Source organism: Pelecanus crispus, chromosome 17 (genome assembly GCF_030463565.1).
Source record: "Pelecanus crispus isolate bPelCri1 chromosome 17, bPelCri1.pri, whole genome shotgun sequence".
In the NCBI taxonomy this organism is placed as follows: Eukaryota; Metazoa; Chordata; class Aves; order Pelecaniformes; family Pelecanidae; genus Pelecanus; species Pelecanus crispus.
Window position 1 is genome coordinate 4,263,692 of NC_134659.1, and position 20,919 is coordinate 4,284,610.

At 64.3% G+C, this 20,919-nt stretch overlaps 2 protein-coding genes across 2 annotated transcripts; one reads left to right on the top strand and one right to left on the bottom strand.

Moving 5' to 3' along the window:
• Positions 1 to 1,669: 1,669 nt before the first annotated feature.
• Positions 1,670 to 4,342, top strand: SPDEF (SAM pointed domain containing ETS transcription factor). Its single transcript, XM_075722484.1, has 5 exons — positions 1,670 to 2,117; positions 3,135 to 3,332; positions 3,424 to 3,471; positions 3,933 to 4,073; positions 4,164 to 4,342. Exons 1-5 carry the CDS (start codon positions 1,670 to 1,672, stop codon positions 4,340 to 4,342), a joined length of 1,014 nt encoding a protein of 337 aa, XP_075578599.1.
• A 4,650-nt stretch (positions 4,343 to 8,992) lies between these two features.
• PACSIN1 (protein kinase C and casein kinase substrate in neurons 1) lies at positions 8,993 to 12,459 on the bottom strand. Its single transcript, XM_075722290.1, has 9 exons — positions 12,397 to 12,459; positions 11,849 to 12,005; positions 11,474 to 11,709; positions 11,150 to 11,305; positions 10,623 to 10,798; positions 10,181 to 10,301; positions 9,973 to 10,097; positions 9,464 to 9,657; positions 8,993 to 9,102 (listed from the first exon to the last, which is right to left on the bottom strand). Exons 1-9 carry the CDS (start codon positions 12,457 to 12,459, stop codon positions 8,993 to 8,995), a joined length of 1,338 nt encoding a protein of 445 aa, XP_075578405.1.
• Between the last annotated feature and the right edge of the window lie 8,460 nt (positions 12,460 to 20,919).

Below are 20,919 nucleotides of genomic sequence, written 5' to 3' on the forward strand. Positions count from 1 at the left end.
GGGCGGTGGGGACAGCTCGGTGGCACGGGTGCCCCTTCTCCTTCCTCCTCCAAACTGCGGTGCTACCGAAACCCCTTGGGGACATGGGCTCCAGCAGCTGAACCCCCTCCCCGGGTCCCCGGGGGGTCAGGCTGGCACGGGTGCTCTTTGGGTGGCCACGGTTCCTCCATGCGTTTTTCCAAGTTTTTTTGGGCTTTGCCAAGGGTGAAATGATGGGCAGAGCTTCCTCGCGGTGCAGGTGCCGCAGAGCCTCAAACCCCATACTTCTGGGGGCATTAAAATCCCCAGCGAGTACGTTAAACTCATCCCCGCCAGTACCGCTGCGGTGAACGGGGCTGCGGCGCCTGGCGATTAATGATGTTTAACGAACGCCTCGGGAGCAGAGCCGGGCCCAGCAGCGTGGAGCCGAGCAGCGTTTGGCACGGCGGAGCCGCAGGGACGGGAACGTGCCGTCCCGGGCGCTCGCTCGCCAGCGTCCCTCCTACACCAAGCAGCCCGCTCTCGAGGGACGCGCTCTGCCCGGAGGAACCCGAGGGTGTTTTCTCCTTTAGCCTTTTAAACCTTCCCCCCGCAGCTGGGATTTAGAGCAAGCAGGGACCCCTTTTCCCTGAGCACTGTCTCCCATTCCCCTTTGGGGGCTGCCTTGTTTCTTTTGGGGGGCTTTGGGGTTGGTTCAGGCTTCACACCCCCCTTTTTTTATTGCAGGCTCCATTGCAAAAGCTGCTAGTTTTCCTGCTTTCAAATAACCTGTTTGGGGTGGGGTTATTTTTCTTCTTGTAAAAAGCAATGCCAGAGGCAGGCAAGGAGCTCAGCAGTGCCCTGACCGTGCCTGTCACCAGCCTCTGCCCTGGCAAGGGCTTTCTCTTCCCAAAGCCTCAGGATGGCTCTTGGGCAGGTTTCTCCGCGGATGGAGCCGTTCCCTGGTGTTGCCATGGAAATTCGGCAGGCTCATCCTCTTCTCGGTGGCCTCCAGGACTCCCCGCGTACTGGAGACAGATGGAGACAGGCTGATTTTGGGTAGTTTTTTCTTGCAAGAGAGTAAAAGGAAAGCTCTTGTCCGCAGGTTGGTAGCAGTGGCCGAGAGCCGGGTGCTGGGGTGCTGGGCTCAGTCCCTGGCCCAGGAGAGGCGGGTTTGGGTGCCGTCGCTGCTGGGGCACCCTCAGGTGAAAGCAGTAGGTGCTGTTTTCCATGCACAGAAACGTGCCTGTGTGGTTTAGGCATTCCACAGCCCTCGATGCCCACAGGCCGCCCTGCATAGGCGCCTTGGAGCCCCTCCCGCATGCCCCGCTGCCTCCTGCAAGGGTGTTCAGCCCCAGCGGGGGCTGAGCTGCTGCCAACCCGCTGTGCAATTCGGGGGAAGACCCTAAAAGCCCACGGTGCCCAGGACCCGCTCGCCCCCGGGATCCTTCTCCCTGCTGGCTGCTGCGGCTGGGCCTCCCAAAATCAGGACAGCCCCCTCCCAGCCCCGTGGCTGACCCCGAGCCTGCGTTCATCCAGGGGCTTGCAGGACGCCGTGGGTCTCTTTGGAGGTTTTTTCCCCCTCTAACAGGCTTAGTTCCTCCTTTTGTGCCTGGCCGCTGGGCGGGAAGGCAGGACTCGGTGTCCGGGTGAGCCTCTCCTCTCCTCTCCTCCTCTCCCGGCAGGTTTGGAGCCGGCGCTGAGCAGAGGGATGGGCAGCACCAGCCCCGGGCTGACCACTTTGCCCCCCAGCCGCCTCGCCCGGCCGGACACTTCCCTGCTGCCCCCTCCGCGGGACCCCGACACCCGGAGCTGGGGCTGCCCCGATAGCCCCAGCCCCCCCGCCACCCCCGAGCAGCCCCTGCCTGCGTTCTGCCTGCACTACTTCGACATGCTCTACTCGGAGGACATCGCCTGGACCACCAAGGGCATGGGGGAACCTTCCCAAAGCGGCGCCCAGGGTGGGCGAGGGGAAGCGCAGAAGGAGCCGGAGCAATGTCCCATCATCGATAGCCAGGGCTTGGGGCTGGGGGCTGAGGGGGACCTGCAGGCCAGCCTGCACCTGGAGGAGCACTCGCTGGAGCAGGTGCAGAGCATGGTGCTGGGCGAAGTGCTGAAGGACATCGAGACGGCCTGCAAGCTCCTCAACATCACCGCCGGTGGGTACCCCCGCAGCCCTCCTGGGGGGCTGCGGGCAGGGTCGGCCCCGCCGCGAGGTGCAGCAAGGGAGGGATGTGCCGGTGCAGGAACTAAAGCCATGCTGCAGCTCGGGGGTTCGCAACCGGGTGCTGGGGTTGGGGGGAGCACGGCTGCTGCCCGGGCATTGCTCCAGGGCAGGGCTGTTTGCGAACGCCCAGGGATGCCAGCAAAACACCCCTCCGGCCTCGCTGGCTTGGAGTTAAGCTGAGGCAGGGGTTGCAGAGCTTTGCGCAGAGCCCCGTGCTGGGTGTGGGTGCCAGTGTGACCCAGCCGGTGCTGCGGAGCCAGGGGGGTGCAGGGACACAGCGACCGATGCTGTGCCCATCCTCTCCCCTGAGCTGGGGGTCCCTTCCCCTCCCAGGGCATCATTATCCAGGTGCCTTTCAGCCTTGCACGCATCTTGGGGAGGGTGTGCGGTGGCAAGGAGCAAACAGCACGACTTTTCTTATCCTTTTCTCTATCCCATTTTCCCTGGGACGTTAGGAACAGGCGGATGAGCGTGTGGGGTTGGGCACAGCCTGGAGCCAACTGATGGTACCCGAGCCGGGCATGAAGCTGGGTGCAAGGGGAGCAGGACAGCCCAGGACTGAGTTCCCCGGGGTGTTGCTGCCACGGGACATCGCTGGGCTGTTCTCCTCGGGGCATCGCTGCCGTGACACGAGCAGTCTCCGGATGTGCTGAGCTTTATGCAGGCTCTGCCACCCACTCCCTTGAAGCATTTGGTGTCACCCAGGATGGTGCGGGGAGTAAGTGGGGCTCCAAAAGGCTGGATGAGGCTTCCCAAAGCCAAGGAGGTGGCAAGGGGACAGCCTTGTCCCTGGGGACCAGGGCAGGCTGGGAGCAGGGTGCTCCCACCCTGGTGGGTGATGCTGCAGCAGGGCAGGAGGGGCCGGGTTCCCGGGGCTGCTGTGGGGTGAGCTGAGTTTCCCCAGGCTTTGCCCGGGCTGTCGCCGGCCACGCTCACCCTCTGCCTCCAGACCCCGCGGACTGGAGCCCTGGCAACGTGCAGAAGTGGATCCTGTGGACGGAACACCAGTACCGGCTGCCGCAGATTGGGAAGTCTTTCCAGGAGCTGTCGGGAAAGGACCTGTGCGCCATGTCCGAGGAGCAGTTCTGCCAGCGCTCGCCCACCTGCGGCGACATCCTGCACGCCCACCTCGACATCTGGAAGTCTGGTAGGTGCCAGGGACCGGGAGAGAGCTGAGGAGGGTGGGCAATGCCGTGCAGCGCGAGATGCCCCTCTGACCACCCTCTCCTCCCTTCCAGCCGCCTGGATGAAGGAAAAAGCCACCCCAGGAGATGTGAGATACTGTGGTGAGTTCTGCACGGGCTCAGCTCCACTGGCCTCGCTTCTGCCTCAGGCCCGGGGTATCTGAGAGGTTGCTCCCTGCTCAGTTGCAATTATCTGGTGTGCTGGAGCTGCTGCTGTAGCAGCATCCGTGTGGTTGCACTCCCTCTGCCCCGGAGCAGCCCCTGGGCTGTCTGCAAGGTGCAGCGAAGGGGAAATGGCTGCAAGACCCCCGCCGGCCCAGTCCTGCACTCCGCGCGTCCCTGCGGGGCTGCACAAGGGCAGGACTGAGCTGTTTTCCCTGCCCCAAGATGGGCAGGAGAAAGCGGTGCTGCCAGACCCAGTGCCTGGACTGAGCCCCCAGAGTCCCACAGGCATCGAGCCAGGATTTTCCGGACGAGGACTTGCGTGGGTTCCCGGGGTGGTGCAAAGCATAAAGGTCTCTCCCCACCCGCCTCTCACCCATCCTCATCCCTTCCCGCGGCAGGAGGTGATGCCAGCTGGGCGGACAGCGAGGTGGACTCATCCTGCGCCGGCCAACCCATCCACCTCTGGCAGTTCCTCAAAGAGCTGCTGCTGAAGCCCCACAACTACGGCCGCTTCATCCGCTGGCTCAACAAGGAGAAAGGTGGGTGGGTGGGTGCTCTGGCGGCCCCGGGGCGGGTGCTGGGCGGCAGACGAGACTGTAACCCCCCCCCGTGCCACGCTCCCCTCCCAGGCATCTTCAAGATCGAGGACTCGGCACAAGTGGCCCGTCTGTGGGGCATCCGGAAGAACCGCCCAGCCATGAACTACGACAAGCTGAGCCGCTCCATCCGGCAGTATTACAAGAAAGGCATCATCCGGAAACCCGACATCTCCCAGCGCCTCGTCTACCAGTTTGTCCACCCGGTCTGAGCGGCGGCGGCGGGACAGGCTGAGCCCTGGGACGGACAAGGGGACCTTCGCCGCCTCCCTCTGCCTCCCAGTCACAGAGAGCATCTTCCAGCGCTAAGGACCATGGCTGGGGTGTCAAGAGGCTCAACCCCCCCCAGGCCACCGGCAATGGACAGTGGGACCCCTCTGGCCCCCCAGCCTCGGGGGGGGGATGAGCCCCCAGCTAAGGGACCACCACCAGCGTGCCCAGGTGCAGGGCAAGGACCGTGCAGAGCCCTCGTCTCCCGCAAGCGCTCCCAGGGGATGGTGGGCACCAAATTTGGGGCCGGCAGGGGAAACGTGGGGTTGATCGGGGTGAGATAGAGGCATGAATCCATGGCTGTCGCAGGGCTCCCCACAACCTTGGTGCCTGTGGCAGGGATTGAAGGAGGGAAAGCGGCTGGGGTCGCCCAGGGGAGGAGCGGGGGGACGCAGGAGCCCTGCCCCTGGGTCTCTTGCCCGCTGGCATGTTGTCCTCTCGCCCCGCACCCCCGGGGCATCATCAGGACACAGGACCAAGGGCACGTCCCAGCAGGAGACCTCAACATCCCCGTGGCATCATGGCCCAAGGCTGCTTTGGGGGGGACACGACACCATCGGGGCCACCCTCCCCTCCAGCCAGACCCTGTCCCCGTGCCACCACCAGCCCGGCTGTGGGACCGGCTGCCCTCGGTGCCCGTCAGAGTGACCCTGTGCGCTGCAGCGGGGCTGCTCTGGGCTTACCCCCACGAGCAGCTCCTGGCCCCCAGCCCTGTTCAGGGTGGGGGGCTCTGCCCTTTCCTGCACCTCAGCCCTCAGCTGCAAAGAAAGGGGCTGCCTGAATTTTGGGGGGGATGGCGGCGAGGCTCGCCCCTCCCTCCTCCCCTCCCTCCCGGGTGCCGGCTGCGGGTGGCTTCGTCCCGGCCATTGTTTGGGGAGGACAAAGCCCAGGCATGAGCCGGGACAATGGCACCCATGGGGACAATGGCACCCACAGCTGTCCTTGGCTGGGCCCGCGCTGACCCGACCCGCGCGGGAGCAGCCTGGCACCGGCAGCACCCAGAGATCCTGCCTGCCGTGGGAGCTGGGTGCGGGGTAACCGTGTCCTGGGGATCACAGGCATCCCCTCGGGACAGGCGCATCCCTCCTCCGCTTCCCGCTCCGGGACACGCTCCGCTTCTCCCCTCCGCAGGGATTTGGGGATGAAGATGGGTGTTTTGCAAAGGGAGCAGCTGTAAAACACGGGTGCGGGGCCGTGCACGCCGGGGCATCCCTGCAGGCACGAGGGGTCCCCCGAGCTGGGTCCCCCATCCTTGGGTGCAGGGACACCCAGAGCCCCCGAAGCCCCCAGGTCCTTGGCCCTGGCCCCAGGCTCTTCCCTTGATTTGGATTTTATTTGGACTGCCTGATTCCTGAGTTTTGGAAAAGGGAGATGGCAGCTTTGCCGTTTCCCTCTGGACAGTAAAGCTGACACGCAACCTGCTGAGCCTGGACTGGGACAGAAAACCGGGGATTGTTTAAACTGCACATTTCCCAAGAGTCTAAGTTACCTGGCAATGTTGATCTTTTATATTATAATTTTTTTATTTGTTTATTTGCTTTTTGGTTTTGGCAGCAAGTTGTGGTTTAGGTTCAAATGACGAGGGTAGACGGGCAGGTCGGGTACCCATGAGATGCTTTGTGGGAGGAAAGGAAAAAAAACACCGGGTTGTTGGTCTTCCGTTTTTAACTTAAAATAGCTGCCTGTAACAGCTCCTGCCTTTTTCTTTTTGTTCTTCCCGTTTCGTACTGTTTACACGGCAGAGGAGCGGACGCGCTTGCGCCAGCCTTGCAAGCATCCTGGCTGGAGGCAGGAGAGGAGCAGGGGAAGGAGGAAAACTGCCTTGGCCTCTGGAAAAGGGGGGAAAAAAAAAAAGAAACGGGGGAAAAGAAAGCAAAACATGTCTTGTGATTTTCTGTGTGCGACCGATGCTCTCGCATCTGGCGTGGGGAGCACCGGGAGGACGGGCTGGGGGGTGCCGGTGTCCCAAATCCCGTGTCCCTCTCGCAGGTCCTTTGGCAGGGTGGGCGAAGGTGCAGGGGGGTTGCACGTCCCTGCGGGGAAGGTGGGACAGAACGGGGTTAAATGGCGAGGAAAATGCTGCCAGCTGGGGAGGGGGCCCCCGGGGACACGGTGTCCCCAGGGACGCAGGGACCTGACCCAGCAGATGCCCGCTGCAGCGGGATGGGCGGGCCAGTGCCGCAGGGCTGGCAGCTGGGGTTCCCCCCAAACTCCTTGCAGCTCCAGCCCTTAAATAAGGGAAAATAAATCTCTTTTCTCTGCCCTCTCCCCTTCAGGAGCCCAGGGGGTGCCCCCGACACCCCGGCAGGTCCTGTTCCCTCCACCCTGTCCCCCTCGGCCGCTACCTTGTCCTGGGGCTGCCCTGGCTCTCCGGGGAGGGCAGAGGGGTGGGTGACCTGCAAATCATTTTTCCCAAGGTTTCAAGGCTCGCAGGGAGTGTGGGAGGCTCCGTCCACTCCGCCAGCTTCACCTCCCTGCGCCAGGGCTTTCCCCTCTCCCCCTGCCCAGGGTAGGGGGGAGCGTTGGGCCGGGGGCTACTGCTTTTGCGGGTGCTGGGAATGGCCCCAAAAACTGCTTTACCTTCAATCCCCCTGGGGGGGGGGGGGGGCTTTGCTGGCAGGTTGGCATGGGGGTCCCCAAAGGCAGTGGCTGCTCCCCAACTCCTGCGGCCCCTTGTCCCCCGGGACCCCAGCAATGCATCCGAGCCCCCCATCCTGCTGCACCCCAAAGCCTCAGGGCTGGGGTGTCCCTACCTGGGGGTGCAGCGGCTGTGGCTCCCTGGGGCACGGGGAGCTCCAGCGCCCATCCCAGGTGGGGGTCTGCGACCCCAACAGCCGCCTCCACGGGGGGTGAGACCGGCGCATGGAGGCAAACGAGGACCCAGACCCAGAGGACGCTTACAGAGCTCGGTTATTTTCGCTTGCTGCTTTTTGTTGTTGTATCCACGGTAATACAATCACGATATATATATATATATTATATATATACTTCTTAAATTACACAATCAATGTACAAAAAACCGGGGTGCATTGCTGAGACAGGTGGTTGGTTGGGTTTTTTCTGACTTTTTTTTGTGGTTTTTTTTTTCCCGTTTGCATACCTGGCAGGGGACGCGGGGCCGGGCGGCTCTCGCCCACTGTGCCCAGCACCCGGTGCATCTCCTGCCTCCGTGAGAACACTTGATCCCTGGGGCCAAAAAATTCATGAACCAACAGAAGGGGCGGGAGACGAGCTGGAGGAGCAGGCGAGGAGATGATGGCATCGATGCTGCTGAGCGCGATGCTATGGAGAAAAATGAGAGATGATCTGCAGGGAAGAGCTTGGGATGGCAAATGCACCCGGGGCAGAGGAGTTGGGGTGACCATGCTGGGTGGCAGCGCCCGTGGGTGCTGAGGGGGTCCCGTCCACGCCGCGGCCGGTTGCTGAGCCCGAGTGCAGAAGGGGTAGAGCCCCGTGGAGAAAAGCAAAGGGCAAAGCCTGTGGCCGTTCTCCTGCTTTGGCGTGTCTTGTTTTCGGCCATCTTCACCAGGCAGCTGCTTCGCTGCCCGGGCTGGGGTCTGCTGCCTTCACCCAGCCCTCCTCATCCTCCGGCTGACTGCAGCTCCTGCCGGCACTCTGCAAGGCTGGACGTTGCTTATCCCCCATCCCTGGTCTGCTCCTGCCTCTCTTCAGGAAGGGGGAGGATGGGGACTGTCCCCAGCGCAATCCAAGCCGCTCCCCGCTATCCCAGGCTGGGCATGAAGGTGCTTCCAGCAGCATGGGGCTGCGGCGGGTCCTTCTGCGAACAGCAGTGGATTTTAGGGCCCTCTCCCCCTGGATCTGGTGTGTGCCAGATGACTGTCCTCGCAAAGGGCGATGCTGCTCCCTGCAGCGCACGCGGAGCATCGGCTCGGGAGCCTCCACCCACCCCAAACACGTTGGCAGCCCAGCCGCGAGGAGGAGGAAGCTGAGGAGATGCCACCAAGCTCCATGGCAGGGCTGGTCCCACCTCACCTGGGCATCTCAATCTGCCGCCAGCCTTGCCCGTGAGCAGGGACGTGCCCCGGATGGGGCCGGGCGGCTGCGGGGCAGGAGGGGACGTTGTCCCCTTCCTTTGGGGAGGGAGGATGAACCGGGGAGAACATGGAAACACCAAAAAAATGGAGTCAGACTGCGATCCCTCCAGGTTTTTTGGGGTGAATTTGATTGGTCCCAGGAGCTTCAGTGCTGTGCTTTTCAGAACAGTTCCAGCCAATCAGAAGGCGGCTCATGATTTCAGTATCTTTAAAAACCAACCAATCAGGAGCTCTCACTGGTTGGGCTTTAAGATCTTGAGGTATCGGCTTTTCGCTCGGAAAAAAATCAACTAACGTAGACGAACGGACAACGTCATCTTTTGCTTCACGTTATCTTAGAAGAAGAAAGCGACTATGCAAAATACTCTTCGGAGACAACTCTTAAAAAAATAAAAGCTTGGTCGGAAAATATGTCTGAATCTCTAACTGTGAGGAGTGAAGGACCAGACGGCAAAATGGCTGGTTGGCTGGTGGAGAGATGGAGACAACGGAGGGTGGATTTATCTGCTGACGGTGATGAGGAGCACACCACAAGACTTAGATTGCCTCCACGTAGTTGGCGGGGTAGAGACCTAGCTGCCCGTTGTCCAAGCGCCCCTTGCACCATCCTTGCTCGTCTTCTTCACCGAGTTTGGTTAGTTCGTCACCTGGAGAGGAAGGTGGGAAGGGGAGAGCTCGTTGCAGGTGTTGGAGCCTCTTCTGTCCCCTCATTTCTCCCCTGGATGGAGCTGCTGGGGGTTTCTAGGACTGATCCTGAGCACGCAGGTTTGTAGGGTAGAGGCAAAGGGTGACCCATGAGACCTCACGTGCCCCATCCCACCATCTCTCTGGGCCCACCCGGGTTTGGGCTCAGCTTGTGCCTTCCCCTTTCTGCCAGTTCAACATTTTGAAGGGCTGGGATAACCCAGAAATTATTTGAGGGATGTTACACCAAAAAGCAGCGCAGTGTGGGACCCGCAACTCCAGCAGACGAGCCCCGGCTGACCCAGCAGCGGTGATGGACCGTACCTGCTTTGAAGCTGAGCTCATCCTGCTCCTGCCCGTCGTAGTCGTACAGAGCCCGCACCCGCACCCCCTTCCCCGCCGACTCCTCGTCGAAGGGGTTGGTGCCGCCGTTGGCCTCGCTGGTGTTGAAGGAGTTGCTGCCTTCGTCGTCAGACCACTCGGCACTGTAGGTCTGCCCGCGGTCATGGCTGCTCACGCTGGGGTGGGAGGGAAGGAGGGAGAGGGGCCGTCAGAGCAGGTGGGGGGACGGTGGGGTGGGCAGGCACCATGTGCCACGGACATCTGGGATGATGCTGCGGCTTTCCCGAGGTTACAGAGGAGCAGGGGCCGCAGTGAGCAGGACCCCCCACTAATGACATGTCCAGCAAGACTCGGACGGAGGACAGAGAAGAGTGGTGGCTGTCTCCGAGGACATCCCGCACCCCCTTGGGTGTACCCACAGCACTGGGAATGTTTGCACGGTCAAATGCTGTGCCTTGCCCATGGCATCTCCCCTCCCCACTGGTCCTCACCTCCCACGCTCGCCTGCCGGCACCCCCGTCTCGCCTATGCTGCTGGCATTGGTCAGGGTCACCCCCTCGCCCTTCTTCTGCTTCTCCTTCCGTGTTATCGTGTGCGTCAGGTCTGGGTTCCACTCCTGCAAGCACAGAGCAACCGGCCCCTGAGTGCCCGGCTGCCCTGTGGGACTGCCAGCACCCCAGCTGGGGTGCCCAGCCTCACCTCAAACTGGGGCCAGTTCATGGGCATCCCGGGGCCACTGGTGCTGCGGAACCACCGGAGATCCTCCTGCGCGTCCGAGAGGCGGATGGCCTGCTCCAGCTCCCGGTAGACATTGGCGTAGCTGCGAGGAGAGACGTGGGTCGGGGGCTGTGGGTGGGGGTGGACCCCGGTGGGGTGCCCTGGGGCTGGGGTGGGATGGGGACATGGGGACATGCCCAGGTTGTGTCACCTCCTGTGAGGCACCAGGCTCCCGCACACCTCTCCTGCCGCCTGGGTACCTCTTGGTGACCATCATGTTGGCCAGAAACCCCTCTCCCTTGTATTGCAGGGCATGGGTTGTCCTGGAAGCACTCGGTCCCTCCAGGGCTTGGTTTGCTTTCCAGGCAGCATGAGGAGACCTTGCGTGGGCACTTTCTGCCCAGCCAGTGCAGGAGGCACCTACCTGCTGCTCTCGGCCAGGTTCAGGTGCCTCTTGATGTCCAGCAGCACCTCCTTGAGGAAGTTGAGCCTCTTCTCCTCAAACTGCTGGCACTGCTCAAAGACCTGCTCCATGCTCTCGATGTACTGCGGGGTGCACTTGTTCAGCTCGTCCAGCACCTTCTCATACTTCTCCTGAGTCTGCAAAGGTGCAGGAGGGTGCCTTCGTTATACCTCGAGCACCTCAGAGGCCCTTTCTGGGTGCTGAGAGGGTCTGGTTTGTGGGCCACCACGCTGGGGAGCCCAGATTGAGCCAAGAGCCTCTGTGGGTGAAATCAGTCTCGCTGCCGGAGAGATTTTGCCCCAGTAAGAGGGGTAAATCTCTGCCCTGCTCCCAGTCCCCTGAGCACTGCCTGCAAGTCCTCACGCTTCTACAGGAGCACAGGGATGGGAAAATGGGAATGAACGGGGGGAAAAGGGGTGTGGTGACCATTTCCACTGGTTTTCCCTGCCCGATGCCTCGTGAGCCCGGAGCAGGGCAGCAGCTCACACCTTTTGGACATCTTGCTTGCACTTTTCCACTTTGTCCTGGAGCTTCTTCTGCTGCTCGGGGGTGTTGGACTGCTCCGCCTTGCTGTTGGCTTCCCGGGTCATCGCCAGCTTCTCCTCCTTGCATGCCAGGTGGTAGGCTTTCTTGGCTGTCTCCAGCTGTGGAGAGCAGAGAGAAGGGACGTCAGAGTAGCGCCCACAGCCCGCTGCCCACCCCTCTGCCTGCAGGGAGGTGCCACCCGGCTCTCCCAGCCTGGACCGGCCACCCAGAGCTGGGGCTGGGAGATGGCTTGGGTACCCCAGCACACGCTGCACTTGTCCTCTCACCTCCTTGAGCTTCTTGGCCCAGGGCTTCTGGGCTTTCCGGAAGCCGTCCTCAGCCTCCTTGGCCTCCTTGAAGCCTCCCATGATCTGCTTGTGGTAGGCGTCTTTCTGCCAGTTCTTGACCTTCTCGAAGTCGTCATTCAGCAGGCTGTTCTTCACCTCCTGGTGCAGCTCGCTCACCTTGTCCGCCTCCGTCATGATGGCACCCCATGCCTTCTCCAGGCTGCCATACTGGGGACCTGGGGGGCGGAGGGGACAGCCGAGTGTCACTCTACAGCCCTCACCCCTCCACCGCTACCAGGTGAAGTTGTGATGGTGCACGGGGACCCATGGGCCCCAGGTCCTGGGGGGAGCCTCCCCCCGGGGAAGTCACGGTACCTTTCTCGATGAGCTGCCTCCACCGCTTGGACCAGTCGGTGAGCTGCTGGGCGTAGGACTTCTCGATCTTGGCCCGCTCGTGCATGCAGTTCATGAGGTCATTGCAGAGCCGGTGCCCGTCGTCGATCCGCTTCACCGTGCGCTTGTAGTTGCCCACCTGGGAGGGGGACGGGGATGAGGACGGGGACGAGGACGGGGACAGGCAGGCGTGGGAGCCGTGGCTGGGCTGCCTGGCTCAGCCCCAGCTGGTGGGGACGGGGGGAGCACCGGGCACTTTGGGGGTGCAGGGATGGAGCTTTTGCTTTGGGGCTGCTCAAACCCAGCTCCTTTCGGTCCCCTCCATCACCCTGTGCCCCTTGGGGACAGCTGAGGTCTAGACCTCCAGCAGAGCTGGCTTGGGACACCCAAGCCACCGCGGCAGGGATGTCCACAGGCAGGGCTTGCCGTGGGAGGGGAGGGCAGCGCCGTCCCCCCCAGCCCGGGGAACACCCTGGAATGCAGTGATGGCAGCGGGGGCCCTGCAGGAGGAGAGAGCGGCCAGGACTCACCTCCCAGAAGCTGTCAGTTGTTTCCTCTGCGGCCGCCGCCGACTCGTCGTAGGAACCCGACATGGCTCCCGGCGCTGCCTCAGGCGTCGGTGCGGGCGCTGGGTGGCTCCTGGGCAAGCACCAGCCTCATGCACTGAGGGGAGAAGACAGGGGAGTCATGGCGGGAGGCGAGCACGGGACCCCCATCCCTCCTGCCCACAGCACCGCGGGACAAGCATGCAGCTGCAGGGGATGGGGATGGGGACGGTGCCTGTTCCAGCTCCGGACCCACAGACCCCTCCAGTGCCCCCCACGCACCACCCCAAGGTGCCATCCAACCCCCCCAAAGCCAGCTGAGCTGGGAGGGAGAACTGTGGCAAGCAGCACAGCAGGCAGCTCACCGGCCGGGGGCCTGGCTCGGCACCGCGTGTCCCTGGGGAGCCGCGGCGTGGGGCGAGAGGCCGTGGCAGGGCCGGGGATGCGCCACCCGAAGAAATTCTCGTCCTGATATTCCACCCTAATCCGTCCTGCTCTTCAGAAAAACGGCATCCCCGGAGCATCACGTGGCCCCGCTGCACGGCTTAACCCTTTGCCGCTTTGCTGAGCGCAGCTGCTGGGGCTGGGGGCTGCTGGGTGGCATCACATGGGGACGGAGAGGGGACCAAGGTGGCCGTGAGCATCCTCGTCGTCCCTGTCCTGCCCCAGGTCCGGTCACTGCTCCCGCGGGGAAGGGCTGGGCCTGTCCCGCATGGCATCTGCCACCGGCATGGGGACAAAGTGGCTGTGAACTGCCCCAGTTTCCTCCTGCCCCGTCCCCAAAAGGGCTGCGGGAGCGGGATGTGGCCGTGATCCCCCTGCACCACCACTTCTCCCGGGGAGGTGGAGCAGGCAACGGGAGACCCGGCTGCCTGCATCCCACCCTGCACCTGGGAGAGGGCGATGGGGTGGGAGGGCAGCGCTGGGGGGCACGGGGTCCTGGTGCCCCGATGCCCACCCATGGGGAACAGCTGATGGGTGCACGCGTGCTCCAGCTGTGCGCACAGCTGGCCCCGAGGAGCCTGTGAGCTGGGGCAGGGAGGCAGCAGGGCACGGCCCCGGGAGGATGGGGGCCCGAAACGGTTACTGGAGCGTGGCGCAGGGCTCGCTGTGCTGGAACTAACAGGGCCTGGCAGGGATTTAGTGATATAATCAGGGAGGCACCAATCCCCACCGCCCTCCCCAGCCGGTTAAAAATAAATGCGTGACTGTCCCTTGCTCAGCCGCCGAGAAGCAGATGGGTGGGGGACCGCGGCGGTGCACAGTGCAGCCAGCACCGTCCCCCCGCAGCCGGCAACACGCGGCGCCCACGCCTGCCTGGCACCCACGGCATGACCACCGCTCTCCCCACCCGTGAAAGCGCCCAACCCGAACGCCCACGGGCTGCTCCTTGTGTACCCGCAGCGGTGGCAGAGCAGCCGGTGGCACAACCCCCGGGCAACCCCGCAGGGTGCCACGCGTGGCCGTCTGTCCTGCAAACCCCGGGGCACGGTGCAGCGCTCAGCGCCAGGGCCGTTGCTTGTGCCTCAGGTCTCTGGCTCTTCGTTTTGTTCCAGAGGCTGCGCCGGCACGGCAAGGGCATCCTTGGGGTGACAGCCCCAGCTCTGCTCAAGGCCAGGGCAGGGAGCCCAGGGAGGGAGCGCACCCGTGGCTGGGGGTACCCTGGGACCCACGGGCACATGAGCCAGCCCCAGCTGCCCCCCCCGAGCCGCCAGCAGCCGAGGCTGTGGGGCACTTGCGGGACATGGCTGCCGCAGCTCCCGCTCCTCGCCGTTACCTGGTCTGAGCCGCAGCCTGGGGGTTATTTTTGGCTCTGCATCACTTCCCAGCTAACGCTGCCGCCTTGTTGCCGCTCTCCTGCCACGCGCCCCCACGCACGACCGTCCTCGCGCGCCCACGCACGCGTCCGTGCCCCCCCGCCGCGCTGGGCCGCCCCGGCTGCTTGCGCAGCACGCGCCAGCCCCTCGCCCGCCGCCCTGACCCCGCCGGCGCAGCCCATCGCTTCGCATCAAGGCGGCTGGCGGTGATGCCCGGCGCCGGCAGTGCCGGCAGCTGAGGCGAGCCGCGGCGTGGCGAGCTGCCAGCCCCAGCCACGCGCTGCTGCTTGGGCACCCTCGGCCGAGGGGGCTCTGCTTCGCCCCCTCATCCCCACATCTCCGTGAAGCTGCCAGAGGGAAGGTGCAGAGCCTTTGGCATCGAGCGATGGTGAAGTTTGTCCCAGCTCCTGCCCCCGCGTGCCCTTGGGTTGCTCCCGCAGCAGCCACCCCCCCGCATCTCTCTCCCCATCAGCCCACTCGGCGCTGAGCACTGCTGCAGCTCATCTCACCCACCGGGCAGCGCCGGCCGCTGCCGGTGTCGCAGGGGGGGTCTCTGCCCTCCGTGGGGGCCAGGGACGCGGCCGCCGACCCTGCGCAAGCAGCAGGCTGCTGCAATGCAGAGGGCTGGTGCTGCCGACGCTGCGGGCACGGGCAGCTGCCTGTACTCGCACAGCCGGCAGCCCTCGCCGGCAGCGCCCTGTCCCCACGCAGGCAGGGACAGCCCGGTTTTGCCGTCCCCTTCCCCTGGCAGAAGAGCCCAGGCGCCTGGGGCACGGAGGGGCTGCAGAGCTTCGGGCCAGCGCTGCTCCAGCATCCGCACTGGCTGCCCGCCTGCCTCCTGCGGCCCCCCAGGGCCCGGGAAGGGCGAGAGGGACCAGGCGGGTCCCTTGGGGGGGCTAGCCGGGCCCCTGACTCCCCTGCTCTCTTGGCTTTTGCCAGAGCTTTGCCTTTGCTCTAACACTGCCATGAAATGTGCAACCCCCGCGCAGCGGCCTTGGGGTGCCCCATCCTGGGCTCTGGGGTCCCCGGTGAGGTGCCAGGCACCGGCCCCCGCCCCAGGGAGGGGCTGCGAATGGGCGGCAGGTTGCTCTGCCTCCAGGTTTTTTGCCTGCCCTGGCCCCAGCACCTCTGCTGCAGCCAAAAAGGAGGTGATGGGGACGTGATACAGGGAACAGGCAGCTGCCTGCCTGTGTCCCCATCCTGCCTGCTTGCACGTCGGCCGAGCCCGGTGGGGACCAAGGGCCAGGAGGGGCTGCAGAGCCCCTGACCATGGGTTCTCCTGCTGCAGAAAGCCCTTTGCCGAGGCAGGATGGTGGCGGATGCGCTGCAAGGAGGGGAGCGGAGCACAGAGCGAGCCTGTGTCCGTGTCCCTGTCCCCATCCTGTCCCGGGGCAGGAGGTTCACACTCGTGGTAAACGTGAGAGGGCCGGGTGGGAGCCCAGCTGCGGGAGTGCGAGCTCTAACGGGGCTGGGAGGGGAGAGTCGGCGACTAATTATTGGTGAAAGCACCCAGGGAAGGGGGAAGCCATGCTGGCAGCTGCGCTCGATCCGCGGGAATCAGAGCAAGCGGGGATCTCCCCGACATCAACCCCGAGCACCAACCGATGCAACGCACGACGTTTCCCTGGTGCAAACCCCTTCTGCAGCCGCAGCATCACGACACGGAGCTGCAGCCCAGCCCGGCCGGTGCTGTAAGAGCCGAGGGCACCGGGGACGCTTGTTTATTGGAGCACGTGAGCTGGGGACACGGTGGTAATTTGCTGCATGCCGGTGCCTTGTAGTTACCCGGGGGCTCCCGGCAGTAAAGCCAGAGCTCAGCAATTGGAAAGGACCCAATGGTCTGAGCCCGTTTTATTGCAATTAAACGCCGGGACTGACTTGGCTTGTCAAATCAAACAGTCCACGGGGCTGCAATGTGAAACACTTGCTACGTTTTGGCTCCTTTTGTAAGCACACGAGGCCGAGGATGAGTGCAGGGGTTTAGGGGGAGGAAGTCAGGCTGGGGTTTAGGTTTTGGCCGTGGGGAAGGTCAGTTGCTCTCCCTTATCTCGGCACGGGGCTGGCCGAGGCTCTGTTGGGGGTGTAGCACCAAACGCCATCATGACGCACCACCACTATCACCACATGAAAACCACTTGCGGCCAAGACAAACGGACTAGAAACGGCCGAGGAAGCCCAGGGCAGCGCCATGAGCTGAGCCCAGCTGCCCACAAACCCTCCGGCAGCCCGGCAGCAGCGTCTCCCACCGTGCCATGCCGGCCGCAAGGCTGCCGTGCTGCTGCATCGGCCGCCGGCAGTACCGGACCTCAGCACCGCATCCAGCGCGGGCACCAATGCCCACGGGCTGCTCCCGCTGTGGCAAAGCGTGGGGGGGTGAGATGCCCGCGGCACGATGGCATGGTCCTCGGGCAAAGCCAGTGAGGCCAGTGAGCTTTGCAAGAGGCTGGTTTGCCGCCTGGTTTGCTGCTCAGCTTTGACCCGACCGGGTGGCTGCAGGTTTCCCACTGGCGCAGGCCTGATCCGTGTGATCCGTGGGGCTGGGGCAGGGAAATGCTCCCGTGGGGCTGGCGAGGGTCGCAGCCCAGGGAGCGAGGCGGGCGCAGAGGGGTTTGGCCGCGGCGTGGCTGAACCGTCCCCCATCTCCGGAGCCAACGTGGACCCTGCGAGGAAACGGTTAAGCGGGCGCTGCTGATTCACGCTGGCAGACGGCTCCGCACCTGGCACTGGGCGAGGGGGCAGGAGCGGAGCTGGGGCTGGGGGCTGAGCAGCCTGGAGGGACGTGAGCAGCCTGAACGCGCATCCTCGCCCCCTCGTTATCAAACCGAGCCCAAGGCCAGGCACGAGGGCAGCCTGGGCCCTTCCCACGCTGCGGGCTCCATGTGAGCAGGCTGCAAAGAGCTCGTGTTCAGGGCCCCATCCTGCATCCCCTGGCAAAACCCCTCCGGCTGCAGCACTGAGCAGAGCTGGAGCCCCGGGGCAAAGAGCCAAACTGTGCCCAGATGGGAGGGGACGGGTGTTCCCTGGACACGGGGTGCTTCTCCATGGGATTGGGGCCAGGGCAGCGCCGTGGGGCTGGCTTGGACCTGGTGCACGTGGTTGCTCAAGCAGTGCGCGAGCTGGCTGCGAGGACAGCAGGTCCCCGGCGGCGGCATGTAGAAAACGGTGGGAAACTTCTTCTGGGAGCCACTTTTCCAATGAATCCTGTGCGGGATGCGCCTGCGGCAGCCACCTTGCTTCAATTAAAGTCGGCTGCATCGACTTGGGGGTGGGTCTGAGGATTTGGGGGGGTTGGCTGCAAGAGGGACTTGCTGGACCCTGCCAGGTCAGGGCTTGGAGGCTCCCCAAAATTGGAGCATTTGCACAGGAGGTTCCATGATCCAGGAACATTACTGGGAGCCACGTGTCCCACGTGCAGACGGGAGGACGCCCACCTTGCTGGCCAGGGTGGGGCCCACACGCCGTAGGTGCTGCCAGGTTGCAGTAGCTGGGGGAGACGCTTTTGCTCCAAGCCCTGGGAGCAAACAGCTTTGCATTTTGTGTGCGCTCTGCAGAAACCTTCACCTTCCTCCTGCGCTCCCCAAAGTTACCCTGCTCAGAGTGCAGGACACCCATCAAAGTCTTCTAGGGATTTCATGAGCCTCGTGCAAATATTTCTGGAAATATGCGTGGCGTTTGCAGATAACGCAAATGTTTCTCTCCAGGGGAGCTTGCAGCCCAGCTCAGGTACAGTGGATGTGCCAGGAATGTGGATAGGCGCCACGGCGGGGTGCAGAAGCAGGATTGTCAACCCCATGCATGTGCTCAGGCCTGGGGAAGGGAGACGGGGCTGAGCCTCAGCTTGTGGGGTTTCGACTCGCCTTCCAGCTCTGCAGCGTTTCTCAGCCTGCCGCCTCAGCTTGCCACTGTAAACAAGGCTGCTCGGACTCTCGAGCAGGGATTTTTGTGGTCCCAGGAACAGGGTTTAGGCAGAAATCCAAATAGGAGGTTTGCAATTAAACGGAGAAGTAGCAGACAACGGTGGTGGAGGATACGGCGGTGCCGGCCCCTCGCTTCCGCATCAGGGAGGGGGAAAACCAGAGCGTCGTGTGCTGGCATGGGGGGTCCCGGCCGCTGTACCTTGGCGGGACGGACCCGGGGCTGGCGGTGACAGGAGGCAAATGGGGCTGCCGGGAGCAGGGCGATGTGGAGGGACAGTGGGATTTTAGCTGTCTGCAGTGGGGGAAGGAGGCTTGGAGCCGGAGGGGGCTCAGAGAGGGGGTAGGAAAGCGGGGGGGTGGGGGGGAGAGCAAGGGGGAAGCTGAGGTGACAACAGCAAAAGGAGGGGCTTCAGTGATGGGGTGAGGCACTCGTTTGGGCAGGGGACCGCGATGACATGGACAGCACAAGTCCCCCCTCATCATTTGCAGCTGGGGAAACTGAGGCACAAACCCAGGAGCGTGGCAGCATGGCAGCGGGGGTGTCCCTCGCCCCCGCGCCCCATCGGAGGCACGAGGGGGGTGAAGGTCACGTCTGCCCCCAGCCCCCCTGGCTTGCAGAAGGGCTCAGGGGACACCGTGTCCTGGCGGGGGGGAGTGCAAACCCACACTGTCCTGCCTGGTCCTCGCACAGCATCCCCCCCACCCTCCCCCCATCCCCGCAAAGCACCCAGGCATCCCACCCGCACCCCCATCCCCACCCGCGCAAACGCCCCACGCGGCTCCATCCCCGCGGGGGAACGCGGGCACCAGCTGCCCCTTCCCAGGCAGCCCCCGGCAAAGCCCCGCAGGGGCTGGCGCTTACCTGGGCCGGGGTGGGGGGCCCGGGGCCCCGGGGGCTCCGCCGGGTGCGGCGGGACGGGCGGGCTGCGCTGCGCTGCGCTGCGCTGCGCTCCGCTCCGCTCCGCACCAGCCGGGCAGCAGCGGCGGCGCGCACGGCCGCGCGCCCTGCCTGCAGCCGCCCGTTGCCATGGCAACCGGGGATGGAGCCGCTGCCTGCAAAGGTTGCAAAAATCATCCGGGGGGGAGGGGGGGGGGTGTCCCCCTTTCCCCCCCACCCCCCATACCTTGCCTTGCTGCCCCCCTGTCTGCACCCACCCCGGGGTGCTGCACCGCTGCCAGCCCCTTCCAGCCCCCCGCCGCCGTCCCCACGCCGAGACCCTCGCCCAGGCCGCGGTCCCCAAGCCCCTGCCCCCCGTGCCAGGCAGGTGCTCAGCACCCACCGGACAGGGCTACCCCACTGCATGGGGTGCTGCGGCCCAGGGCAGGGGGATGACGGAGGCGGTGGGGTGCCAGGAGCCCACGGCCGGGTGTGGGTGGGCGTCCGGCCCCGCCGGCGCTGCCTGTCGCTGCGGGGCTGCGTTAGGGCCACAGATGGGCTCCTTCGCCCTTCGGCTGCGCTGCTGGGAGGCTCTTCGGGGAGGTGAGCGAGGATGCCCCGGGGGTCTCCTCGTCCTGCTGCTCCCTGGGTCCTTGTCCCTCCTGCACAGGGTGGGACAGAGCCACGTGCTCCCTCTCCTTCCCTGGGCGCTCTGCCACCTCCACGGGCCCCGGGAAGGGGCTGCAGGGAGAGTTTTAGGGCTGAGCCATGGCTTTTGCAGCAACAAACACCCCAAAACGCCTTCAGAGAGGCAGCCGGTGCCACCTCCTTGCCAAATGTGCCAGCTGGGAACAGGCTGGCAGGAGAAGCAGAAATGTTCCTTCCCACTTGGCAGGGCCGGGCTGGGGAAAGCGGGGCTGGGGAAGGGGGTGATGGGGGCTGCACCCCCCGAAGGCTTGCTTGAGGCCAAGGAGCAGGGCAGCTCCTTCCCCGCTGCCATCTGCCTCCCCCCGAGCCCTGAGGGCTTGTGCCTGGGGTCACCGGGGCTCATGACAGGGTGCGGGTCCCAGGGGGGAGCAGGAGGCTGGAGCCCTCCCGCCCCACAGCCGGGCTGTCGGAGAGCCAGGAGGATGCGGGTTGAGGTGGCGACAGGCTCTCCCCCTCTCAGCTGCCTGAATGCACCGCGCCTGCAGTTCTCCCAGCTCGCGGGGTAATGTCAGGGAAATTAAAAGCCAGCAGGAGATGAGCGCTTCCAGCGAAGTAACCGAAGCCGCCTGCAGAAGCTGCAGTAATGAGGCTGCCGGGCCACTGCCGCCAGGATCGGGTTGCCCGGAGAATGTGACCCAGTCCCAGGAGGCTCTGCCGGCCTCGGACGTCGGCTCAGCTTTCCCCTAATGAGCACCTTCGACTGCTTAATGAAGCTCGGTGGGGCTCTCCGTCTTGCTCGCCCTCCGGCTCCTTCCAGCATCGTGCCATCCAAGTGTGTCTTCCCACCTCACGGCCGGGCAGAAAGGCCCCCAAAATATTTCATGCCTGGCTGCAGCTGGCAGCAGCGTGCGAGGCCCAAGCAATCTAATGCTCCCCAATCCCAACACAGCACAGGGATGGACTGCGATTCCTGCTTGCCCGCTGGCATTTTGGGGTGAGGAACTGGAGGGTGCTGATTAACTGGGCATCATCCTTGCGCGCAATGAGTTGGCAGTTCTCAGCACAGGGTCACTGCAGGCGCTGCCGGGCTGTCCCAGCTGCCTTCTGCCCTGACCGCATCCGTGCTGCAGAGGAGCAAATAAATGTTCTTGGCGTTAAGTACTGGGTGACAAACACTCTCCAGGAGGGTGACAGGGGGGACCTCAGTGATTTGGGGGAGTTTCCCAGTGCTCACAGCCCATTGCCACCA